This window comes from Polyodon spathula, chromosome 12, assembly GCF_017654505.1.
Source record: "Polyodon spathula isolate WHYD16114869_AA chromosome 12, ASM1765450v1, whole genome shotgun sequence".
Lineage (NCBI taxonomy): Eukaryota > Metazoa > Chordata > Actinopteri > Acipenseriformes > Polyodontidae > Polyodon > Polyodon spathula.
In genome coordinates this window covers 24,527,439-24,539,921 of record NC_054545.1, presented here as the reverse complement: position 1 = coordinate 24,539,921, position 12,483 = coordinate 24,527,439, and the positions used below count along the sequence as shown (strand labels likewise).

Sequence of the window (12,483 nt, the reverse complement as noted above, 5' to 3'; positions counted from 1 at the left end):
TGTACTGCCCTGGTTAACATCACAAACTCCCATTTTCTCTATGCCTTTCTGTGCGCTAATATCCCACAAACACTACATAGGGTTACTACAGCATTCTAATATGATACCAGTGAACTGCTTCAGCATAATACTACTAGATACACACTACTTGTAAAGCATGCAATACAGAACAGAAGGCTGCTAGTACATTAGGGTATACTGGTTGTTTTTTTTTTTGTTTTTTTTTGTCTTCGTGAAGTGTTTTTTTTATTGTAAGAACTCATTTTTATGCAAAATATTAACATGGGAAATCTTCTTGGAAACCAATTCGATTTTCAAATGTCCAAACTTCAAATTATACAGTTTGAAATAATAAAATACAAAACAATGCCATTTGCAGAGAGTGTCTTTTGGGGAAATATAGTTTTATTTGAAACTTGTTACATCATGAAATATGATATTGTTTACACAATAGTTATTCACACAATGATGGCCAAAACAAAACAAAACAAAAAAAAAAACTGTACACTACCAAAAATGTTTATTAACATACCAAAATTTAAATTCAAAGCACATTTTATTAAACACATTTTTAGTCCCCCCTACTAGCAAACAAATATATATATTTTAAACTGGTACCGGTAAATAACATTTTGATATTTGTTATGGAAATAAAACAAACAATCTGACAAGCTTATTTCATTTCATCAATAACACAACAAAGCTATATTGAAATAAATAGTATTCATTAATTTAGACTGTCACACATATGGGGAATTGATTCTAATGAGCTAAAACAGTGAGGATCTAATGCTGTAGTTCATTGATTAAAATACAAAATGCAGTGATCATTAAAACAGACCCCATGGTTTGGTAATATCTGACAGGTATATAATATAATGGTGACCTTACAACTTCACAAAGAATATGCTTGTCAAAATATCAGCAACACATTTCAGATATTGTGAGAAACATGAGTGAAACTGATATGAAATGGTACTAGAAATAAACCCCTCTACCAGAGACTGCACTCACAGCAGGAGAGGGAGAAGAAACTTTTCTGTGGGTTGTACTACAATACAATGCAATTCAAAATACATTTTTATGTTCAGAATTCTCTTGAAATGTCTTTTGAAATACAGAAATGACACACAGGGCTTATTGCTGCTGAGTGATGGCTAATCAGTTCTTTATGTTTGGGGAAATGCTACACCTTTATTAAAGCCAATAAGACTGTCTGAATACATTTTTCAGGATTTTTTTTTGGCTTTGAAGTTTTTCTAGCCTGAAAAGCAATTAATTTTCCCTCCAGACAAAAGTTGTGGGTTTTAGTCGAAGGTCAGGTTTAATTGAAAAAGCTTATTCTTTTGTTTTCCCCAAAGCCACTGGAAGCCATCATATTTCAGAGCTCAGTTGCACAGACACACCTGTTTTGTTAACAAAATGTGAAACTCTTAGCTCAATTTTATTTTTTTATTCAGTCCAGTGTTGAAAGATATCCTATAGGGTTACTATCGAATACAAATAAACTATGTTCAAAATACTGCAAACTTAATAAATCTCCCAGAAAATATTGATACAAGCTTAGAGAAATGTGCCATAATAAAACTATATATATATATATATATATTTTTTTTTTACGTGTGTGTAAATTCTGGGTATGAAGCAATTTGGAATTTCTAAATGGTTAGTCAACCCACTTTTCTCCAGATGCAGTAGTATCTCAACTACATTCTATTTCTTGTCCTTGACACGATGACAACATGTGCTAGCAAAGGGATAGGTAAAGCCCTGAAAAGCAATGAAACCAGGACTACGAGAAAGAGGATGGTGTGGTTTATATCTGGCAAGCTACAAAGTGGCCAAAACTTTTAGGGAAAATAAAAACAAAAAAAGTTTTTTAGGGTTTTTATTCCTTCTGCACGGCGCTCTCCAAATATATGTAACATGTGTTTGAAATAGATTTGCCACAAATGCATTATTTCTGTAATATGCAACACTTAAAAGTACTGGGAGTAGTAAATGATACGTTGATATTCAACTGAAGCCTTACACAAACGATTCATACAGGATATTGAGATTTGTATACTGAGGGTTCTAAAAAATCTGCACTCTAAAAAGTGAAAGCAAAAAACCCATTCTAAAGGTGTTTTCCGATTAAGCAAACCACAGGTCCTAGTCTCTAGAACACAGTAAACTGTGGAATGACACTGCAGTGAGAGTCTTGTTTCCAACTCCAGTTCCTTTTAAAGCACCCATACATATCTACTCTAGTGAAATAAGTAACCTGCTTCTCAATTCTATGGCATCAATCTGAAATAGTAAATGCACACACACACACGATGGATGCTGTTATCTACCAAACTATTTGTACCACACTCCTGATACTGATATGTCTGTGCACTCTGACAAGTTATTTTAAATACAGTTGCAAACAATTGTATTTGTGATACATGCATGCAATCACTTCAATTAGCCAGTCTTGTAATACTGAAAAAAGTGTAAAAGAAAATGCCAACCACGTTAGGCAAAATCATGTCAACACGACACTCCGTGAATTGTCAGTGATTAAGAAAATGGTGTTTTTTTTTTTTTTTTTTTTTTATAAAAGGGGTTTATCTTCATGCACTTAAATACAAAATTTCAACTTGCTTTAAAATGACAAAAAATGAAACTTGCTTTAAAAACACCATGCATTGTAATTGTAAAATACATTTTATATAGGCTTTGCTTTACCTGTTACGAATATAAATGTAAATCGAGCCATATTATAGAATACCATATAAAAAAAATACTGACAGTATGTTGATCTTAACATAATACCAGAGAATGTCTTACTTTCGCCATGTGTACCGACAGGTGGGTTAAAAAAGAAGATACAATCCCAACAGCTTAAAAATGAAAAGAAATGCCTTTCTTCAGTGTGGCATTTTTATATTAACAGACATGTTCTAAATAAAATGACACGTGTGCTTCAAGTCCCCTTTTGGAAGAATGGAGAACAAGTGTTGGTTTTCTCGTTTTACTTGGAGTTCCTGCAGGGAACACAAGACCGGCCTGGTCTGTGAGGGCTACAGCTTCTAGCTGCCCTGTTCCCAGTACAATAAAGGGTTGGGATCTACACTGGTGCAATCCCATGCAGGCTGGCAGCCTTCTTCCAATGGGCCATCCGTTCCTTCACATAGAGAAGCCCAGAAAACAAGTTTCTTTCAATGCGTCTAGGGCTGAGACATTCGTTTCCTCTTGGGTTTGAACCAAGCTGGTTCACCCTTTTAGGGGGAAGAAAAAGCAAGCTGTTCCTTAGAGCTGTGAAGCTTAACATGTGAACTAGTGTTCCATGCATCACTCCTCTGTGTTCACAAGGATGATCAGTCATTGTTAATAATGTTAGGGGGTCATTATTAGTTCATGTAGCAGCACTTCATAGCCCACAGCACTGGCAAGTTCATTTGCTGCAGATTTATTTATTTATTTATTTTTTCCAGTTGGTGAGTAGGGTTCTTTGTGGTTCCTTTTTTTCCATACACCAATAGCTCAATATATTAAATTAAAAAAAAAAAAAAAAAAAAAAAAAAGCTTCAACCCACAAAACATACCATTAATATGTACACACTCCATGCTCGATGGTTAGAGATCACTGCAAACACAGGAAACACAGGGTTACATTTCACGAGGATATTGAGACTATAAGAACACACGCAGCAGACACCCACTCCCTCTACTGCTGGGGCAGGTCACAAATAATACAGAAACAAGAATTATAAATGGGACTTGGTCTGGAGATACTTTACCCCAAGCTATGGAGAGTATCAATCTGTCCTTCTGTCCCGTATGTCAAACTTAGTTTCCCATGTGCATTTCTAAAAAGGGTGGAGGCTGGGTGTGAACTGGCGACCCTGTGCACTGCAAGCGAGTGTTTTATGCAAGACAGCCAGGCTCATCTGCAGTTTTAAGAGCGTTTAGCTTATCACACACAGTGGACACTGCTCATGCTGGTCTACTGTTATTGGCAGCTCTAGGTTTTGAAGCTACAGCTGGAGAGGAGGATACATGTCACTTACATGCTTGGTTTATGTGCAAACAGTGGCTGTTTACAATATCTGTGCCCTCCTTGATGTTTTACATATTAGACTCAATAAACAAAACATGCCAGTCTATTACTTGCAGAAGTTACATACCTTATGCCAGCATCCTGGTATAGGCAGTCCATCTGGACCCTGTATTAAAAAAAATATTAAAAAAAAAATATTAATAATAATGGTCAGTGTGAGTTGTCTTCCCTGTTGTACATTGTTACACACAGCACTTCATTCACAGTCATTCAGCGAGATGTGGGAGTTCACAACACTGACCATGAAAACCCAAAATGAGTTTCATTGAATCACCGATCAATATCCTACAAGAGTGGCCTCGTTTACAGAGGGGAACCATTCATCAGACCCACACCGCCAGCAATTACACAATCTCTAGACGTGGCTGAACACATTCAGTACTTTTGAGAAACTATAACTGGGAATGACTTGCTTGGAACCTAAAACAAACAACTTCAGTGGTCACAAACAGATTGTTGATTATCTAGAAATGCAGAGCAAATGATTTAAAGTGTGTGCTCATGAAGCAAACAATAAATGGATTAGTCATGACAGACCCCACCTTGTCTAGACTCATACAAATCTGCTAGGAGCTCAGCAATGGGGTTCTTGGATACGTTCATTTTTTTGCTTCAATATAAAGTGTTAGCCGGCCTTAGCATCTCAATTTAGAATTGGAAATCTAGAAATATTTTCTTTGCAAATTGTGGTTTTGAATGGTTCCCTTTCACTTGTTCAATGAAGCAATAAGCTTCAAACTGAGAGGAACCTGTCAAAGACAGTGGACATCAAAACTCAGTGAAAGGACATAGTTAGAAACACACAGACAGGGAACCAAGATTTCTGATTGGGTGCAAACAGTTGATGTTATGCTTCAAGACATTTTTTTTTGTTTTGTTTTCTGACCAAGGACATGAACAAAACTATCAAATCAACTGCAATTAAAAAGGTAACTTTATTGCATGAGGAAATTAACAGCCATTTAGTCCACCAGTATTCAATTTTGAAGAGAAAAAAAAGTCCAGTAGACCTGTCTAAACATTTGTTTTGTGGACTTTAGTTTGCTTGCAATTTTATGGCTTAATTTTTGCAATTATGGATGGAACATTAAATACAGCTGAAAGCCAGTTGGATACATTTATTAGGATAACTATTGGAGAAACAGATAGGGGAAGGATAAACATAGGTCCAATAAGGCAAGGGTGTGAAGAGATGCACAATGGATAAACCATATCCCCACAGCTCACAAGGAGTACAGAACAGCATGCACACACTCGAAACAAGAGATAAATCACATCCCCACAGCTCACAAGAGTACAGAAGAGCATGCACACACTAACTAACTCACAAGCCGCAGACATGTATAGAGCATCACCTTCCAATTATTTTACTACTATTCAAGCAGAGGGTAGAGTTCAGAGTCTAGGAACAGGCAGAAAAACCCATGCAGCACAGGGAGGGAAGGAAGAATAGAAAGAGAAAAGAAAGGAGTGAAATACTGTACCAAGGGACAGGGAGCATCCAGGCCAGGCATGCCAACCTCTCCCTGGCCTCCTCTACCTCCTGGAGTCCCCTGTTTGTGAAATGAACCTCTTGTGTAACTAGTGAAGCAGGACGCACTAGAGCACCCACACCCTTTGCACATGAAGATTAAACCCGGCATTATGGAATCTGTCGTTAACAGCATTGTGATGAAATGCTATGAAACTATCACCCATTGTAGAATTAATTCTTCACCTTGTGCAATTCAAACAGGTGGAGAAAGAAAACGTTGTTTGTGCTGCGCAGTTATGTTTAATAACAGAAAATAGCTATGCATACTGGTACATATACCAGTTCATTCTATATATATAAAAAATTGAACATACAGGGAAGGGATAAGGGTATAAGAATATGTGATCTGTTTGTGCCTTTGGTGGACAGCACTCAAACATTTGCGTCCACTGTGCTGTAATGCTACAGCTCCACTGTTATATTCACACATTGAAAATACACACACACACACACATTATATATATATATATATAAGCTCAGGATGCAAATTCCAAAATAAAATTAAAAAAAGGCATAATACCACAGTAGCGACATCAAAAAGTTATGATTTCGCTGAAGGAAAATATACTTAAACCTTGACCCATTCGACTCCAAGACCATCCCTTTCAATTGAAAGACAAACTCGTTTTCAGTCACTCGACAACACCCGCAGTACAGAAATGTTCATTACTGATCAACAAAATGAGAATACGTTTAAAAAAAAAAATAAAAAAAAAAAGTTGAATTGTAATGCTGAACCTCATTGTAATATTAGCATCACAAGAGTATCCATGTATTATAAAATAATAATAGATGGGCCTCTTCACTGAGTTACAGGAAAACAATTCCATCTCTGGTTTCTGTGACAGTGTAGAAATGACTTGACCTTCGGTCTCGTAATTTACAACGTCACAGAAACCCTTGATGAAATAATTTTCCTGTAATTCCCTGAAGCTCACCTATTATATATAGCAGCTGGCTCCGAGCTAAAAAAAATCTCTCCCTCTCTCCTTTTGGTTCCGGTTTTTTCTTTTTTCTTCTGTTGCAATGGCATATGACTTCAGAATCACCCTGTAAAGAATCCTGGTTAAAACAGCAGCTTTTGAAACAGCTGTGCTCTGCATCCTGTGACAGGGCAGGAAAGTGATTGCAGCTAAAATAAGAAAGGGCTAGGTCGGCCACGACATCCCCAGCTCACCACACACCAGTAACCCCATGTGGTCTGACCGGGCGCCTGCGGGCTTGCATGTAAGCTTCCCAGAGCTGCGTTGTCCTCCGACGCTGTAGCACTGGGTGGCTGCATGGTGAGTCTGCAGTGTGTAAAGATGTGTGCGGCTGACGGCGAACGCTTCAGAGGACAGCGTGTCTTTGTTTTCGCCCCTCCCGAGTCAGCGCAGGGGTGGTAGCAATGAGCTGAGCCTAAAAATAATTAGACGACTAAATTGGGGAGAAAATAATAAATAAAAAAATAATAATAATTGGAGACGACTAAATTTACAAAAAAATTAAAAAACCTAAGAAATCCCATCTCTCTCCTGCTGTGCACTTCTATTCTCTACACGTCTCAAGTGAGCAGTTTGAAGCACACGTTACAGCAAGTGTGCAGTAAAACTTGCAGTGCCAATATTCATTGCTAGTTTCTCTTATCAATTCATTTAATTCAATCCGTTGTTTAAATTTACAGCGAAGGTGCGCCCTCTTGTGTTAGGACGTTGTTGACATTCCTTGACGTGCGTTATCAGACCATTTCATTAGCCCTCTGCTTTGTTCAAGTTGCTCTGTGTTCATCACTTCATCAGTTGAGGCTCCCTACAGTTCATGCATAGCACGCCGGGAATAAAATGGGGCTAATCTCCGACAGCCCAAGGTTTATCCAATTATTTATGGAAACTACCGATGTAACCCTTCTTCAGCCCGCTAGTTTCTCAGTTATTCGGTGAGTGACTAGGGTAAACGGCTGGCAGAGTACAATGAATTACGTCGTCAATTTGCTTCAGAAGCCTTTTCTTTCCACTTCAACAGAAAAGATGGTTACAAGGCTGAGTGTACACCAACCTTTTGATATTAAAATGAAAAGACTCAAAACCGAAGCGTTTGTGTGTCATCAGGGTTTGACAGGAAGGATTGGCTGATGGTGACTGAAGAAAAAAAACAAAAACAAAACGTTGTTTTGTTTTCCATGCATCTTGTTTGGAGTGATACATCTTGGACCAAAACCAGAAACAATGATTTAACCCTTAGGAGGTCCATTTATTCAGCACCTGTCAGGCACATCAGGTCCAATTTATGTTCACACACACTGTTTAAAAGTTTTTTCACAGTAAAACAGGTTTAAAAGGACAACAGGACACTCAATATTGCATCCGCAGCCAAGCCCTACCCCATTGTTCTCTGTATTTATCGCATACATATTCATAGTCGTGCATACTGATAAATCATCTGATCACTCGTTTTATCACCAAACTCCTCTAGTCATTATTTTATTATTATAACATCTCAAAAAGCTCTGCAAATATGATATTCTTTGAGCGCTGGATGCGGAAGCAGCTATATTCTTCGTTTATATCCGTGTTATCTCTGTGATGCAAGGACTATGTGAATTGCTCAGATCTTCTTCGGGTTCTCTCGGCTCCTATCGGTCTCGCTCGAACACTGAATGGTTTTCACGTTTTTTTCTGGAGAAAAAAAAAAATTAGAAACCTGCTTTTGTCATCTTTTTGATGATGTTGGACAGGATCCGACATTGATCCGGAAAGGGAAAATTTTAACGTCGGACCTGGTCCGACAGGACTGCAACTAAAACTGAAAATGACTAGAAACGTTGATATTGATACTCAGATTGTTGAACTGGTACCGTATTTCCATGCAAAGGCATAATGAGCTTGTACAGAATAGGTGTGTTCTTTCCTGGATAATTGACTGCATCAGGTTCTGTGGAAGTCAAGAGTTGCCACTGAGAGGTCATGATGACAGAGTCTTCTTAGGTGGTTCTAGATTTGGTCAATGCGTTTTCTCAACTAGACAATTAGCTGATCACCTTGCAAATGCAACTGTGTCTAAAAATACATTGAAGACCATACAGGAAAAAACGTCTAGATTTATGCTGGAAGTATACAAGTAGAAAATAAAAACTGAAGTTTCAAATGCAAGCTTCGTGTCAGTACACGGTGAGACAATGACAATGTGTCATGTACAACTCAGCTAGTGATTGTGGTGAGGTATATCACTGAGGGCTCTGTAGGTTTCACTTTTTTTGGGGACCGAAGGACTGAAGGATTAGCAACTCTTCTGAAGCAAGAACTGGAGCCTTACCATTTAAAAAAGAAACATTGCGCAGACATACGACGGTGCAGCTGTAATGAGGGGTCTGGGAACAAATGTGAACTTTTTCGCAGTTTGCAGGTCAGAAAATGTCATTTTCGGGTCAGGCTCGGTCTGAATTTGAATCACAAAAACATTCTCTGTCCTTTCATTGTACTTGTCTGTAGATGTACCGGTAATTACTGCACTAAAGCAGGAGGTGATTAGGGAGCAGTCAGCTGACTAAGCAGTGTTTGCGGTTTGTATTGTCGCTTGTTTCACACGTCGCAAGATCCTTTTATCACGTCTACTTGGCAATATTAAAAATGTTTGTGTGGACAAGGTGAAACAAAAGATGCAGGGTTTACAGTGTCGTGAAAAAGTATTTGTCCCCTGTCTGATTTTCTGCATTTTTGCAAATTTTTCACATTGAATTTGTTCAGATCTCTTTATAGGTTGTAGTAGTATATAGAGGGAGTCAGAGAAAAAATGACAAAGTTCGGTGGTGCTTTCATTTGTTTGGTGTGCAAGATCAAACATGCAATCTTCATGTGTGAAAAAGTTATTGCCCCCCTAGTTAACTCAACCCAATTAAAGGGATAATTAGGGTCAGCTGTTTGAATACTTTGGTTAACAATCAGGCCTGATTTGGGCCAGTCCTGCCCAATATAAATCTGACTAACTTTGGCCCTTAACATCAGAGTGAACTTGTCAGCACACGGGTTCTAGAGGTACATCATGCCATGATCAAAAGAAATTACTGAATACCTCCGGAAAACAAGTTGTTTATGCCTATCAGTCTGGAAAGGGTTACAAAGCCATTACTAAGGCTCAGGGGATCACCAAACCACAGTCAGAGCCATATTGTCCAAATGGAGAAAGTTTGGGACAGTAGTGGTGAATTTTCCTCAGGAGTGGCCATCAGCCACAAACTAGTAGATCGCTGCGATAGCACAGGTGTAGATCCCTTTCAACAGGTGGAACGAAAGGAATACAGGTATTTTATAATGAATAAAGTAGAGATAATATGTTAAACTAAAGCCATACCACTAGAGGGAGCTACCACTAGTATAGACTATTGTATAAACTCAATCTGTGGAGAATGGTGGAGATATCTGTGTGTGAATGTGCAGGCAGTAGGTAAAGGACAAACACTGGAGGGGTCGGTCGGGTTGCAGGTTGCGGGTTGGTTGCGGGTTCCGATCCGGGTCAGATCCTGAGTAGTGCATCTGGGTCAGAAGCGGACCCGTGCAGGACTCTGAGTGCTGCATTAAATGATGTCCAAGCAAGACTCAAAGAAAGTTATCCAAATGCACACTTTGTCCATTGTTATCTTTTTCAGCGTTTCTCAGAAATGAACAGCTGTTCTTGATGACTTGTGCAGAAGCCATATTCCAAGTTCTAGGGCAACATGGTGGAACTTTAAATGAAGAACTGTAAATTGTATGTACATCAAAAGGCTCTGCATAAGTGCTTTGAAAAGATTCAGGATGATGACAGCTGGGATGATAGATCAGTTCAGCAATCTTTTTTCAAAGTTTTTTCCATTCTGTCAGGCTTTACGTGGACATTCTTTACAACATCTTTACAAAAGCAAAATTCGACTGCAGTAGCAATTAAACACTCCCTGGACAAATTCATTAAATCTGTGACAGAACTGAAAGAAAACCTTCCTGCAGAAGCAGCCAAAAAACCAAGTGAAACTGAACCACCAAAAAAAAGAATTCAATCAAAAAATGCTGATGTAGTGAAGGAAGCCTGTAACATCATGATTCTGCAGGCAAACGAACGCTTCGACAAAGTAAATCACTTGCTGTCATTTGATCTTATTGATTCATAACGCTTCCATTAATTTAATGTGGATTTTCCCAATGAACATCTGCACATGGCAGTGCTGAATTGGCAAGTGTGAAGAGTGTTGACATTGCTTAACAGGCTGGAGGAGAACACCCTTCAGGGCCCTTTTTCAGAAACATTTCAACTGACTGAGATCGCCCTTACTTCCTCAATAACACTTCCTTCACCTGGAGGGTGAAATAGTCCCCACCCCTTCAATGGCTTTTTCTCTTCAGATCATTAACCAATCAGCTGCTTCCACTATTGAGTGACATACTTTCAGCCAGTTACATGACCAATAAGTTGCTGCTGAGAGGAAATGGCCCAGGAAGTGCAAGTCTAACAGATAACCTGAGATTAAAGCACAGAAACTGGGAACTTTCTTTAACCTGGTGTAGCACCAGATGACATGTTTTAAAATGAAAATACATGCTTGCTATAACATGTGCTTCTTTTAAAATTGCACAGTTAATGAATGATATTCTATAAAAATCAATTAACTAATTTATTTACTTTCTGTATAAACAATAAATTTCATAAACACCAACATTTTATTCATAAAAACACTGCTAGATTATAGCCCTATGTAGCTAATGGAAGTGCAGAACTGGTAGATTTAAGGAATCACTTTGTCAGCTATAACCACAACAAAGCAATACAATATGCATGAACTGAATGACCTCTTGAAACCGAGACACAGGAGCCTATAAGAATGAGCCCTGGGACTCTGCAATGGGCGAGACTGGTTGAGAAGTGGATGAAGCTCATGTATTTCCAAGCCCTTGCAAAATGTAAGAACTATAACAGTGGCTGTTCGTAACGCATGGCAATGAAATGACTGCTGTAATAATAGCATGTTCACGCACCACTGGACACGGCTGGTCCAATCCAGGGGGTCCTTGCTCTCCTTTGTGCCCCTTTAGTCCTCTCTTTCCTGTTGTCCCTCTCTCCCCCTGTGGACACAATCCATTTGTCAACATTGTTTTAATCAGGCAAGCGACCTCGTACTTGGCTCCTTAATTAACAACAACATCTGTCATGCTCTTAAACTGGGTATGAATGTTTTCTGTATTTACAGCTTTACCATCATTCAGCTCTACAGTGCTCCTACACATTATCCAGTGACAAAAATATGCCCCAATGTTTGGTTGAAAAACATTCTAGGAGGCATTTTTTGCTTTGGGATGACACAATAAATAAATAATTAATTAAACAAACACACATGCACTGTTTTCACTCAGAACCCATGCTTACGAATGATCATTTTATCTTTGAATAATGACCCACTTCCATAAAAATGCCACCCCCTGACAAGGTCAGTGGTATCAGCAATGGGCCAGTCTGAGGAGCAGGAGTACCTACACATTAGGCATGTGGTAATTAAGCAGTTGCTTAGTGGCTGTGGTATAATAAGCAGGGGGAAGGTTGTCTGCTGATGAGGAAAGGAGGACAACCAGGGAAAAGAGAAGAGCAAAATCAATGGATAAACAGAGGAACAAACTAGGAGTTGTAATGGGAGCCAGACAGGTTCAGAGTGAACAGCACAGCTGGAGAATGATGTAGCAAAGGCAAACACCAAGCAGGAGCAACAAGCAACACAAACACATGAACACAGTGATGCTCGCAATGCAAATAGAGGCCTCCTGTCAATCTTACTGTATGAAAACCACCAAGGGTCATAGTAAGCGGTCAAAGCAATAGGACCCTGTCAATGTGAAGTCCTCACTGTATGAGGAGCACCTTG

At 38.8% G+C, this 12,483-nt stretch overlaps 1 protein-coding gene across 11 annotated transcripts in view; it reads right to left on the bottom strand.

Annotated features, from left to right (window-relative positions):
* Positions 1-590: 590 nt before the first annotated feature.
* Positions 591-12,483, bottom strand: part of LOC121324552 (collagen alpha-1(XXIII) chain-like) — a 228,763-nt gene continuing 216,870 nt past the window's right edge. For 8 of the 11 annotated variants that reach the window (XM_041266580.1, XM_041266579.1, XM_041266581.1 and 5 more), the window contains 4 exons: positions 11,606-11,692; positions 5,575-5,643; positions 4,158-4,196; positions 591-3,248 (listed from right to left, as the gene is read on the bottom strand). In XM_041266580.1, coding sequence (XP_041122514.1) covers positions 3,198-3,248; positions 4,158-4,196; positions 5,575-5,643; positions 11,606-11,692 — 246 coding nt within the window. In that variant the 3' untranslated portion in view covers positions 591-3,197. Of the gene's footprint in view, positions 3,617-4,157; positions 4,197-5,574; positions 5,644-11,605; positions 11,693-12,483 lie in introns of all 11 variants that reach the window. The other 3 variants (XM_041266584.1, XM_041266589.1, XM_041266586.1) reach the window with 3 other exon arrangements.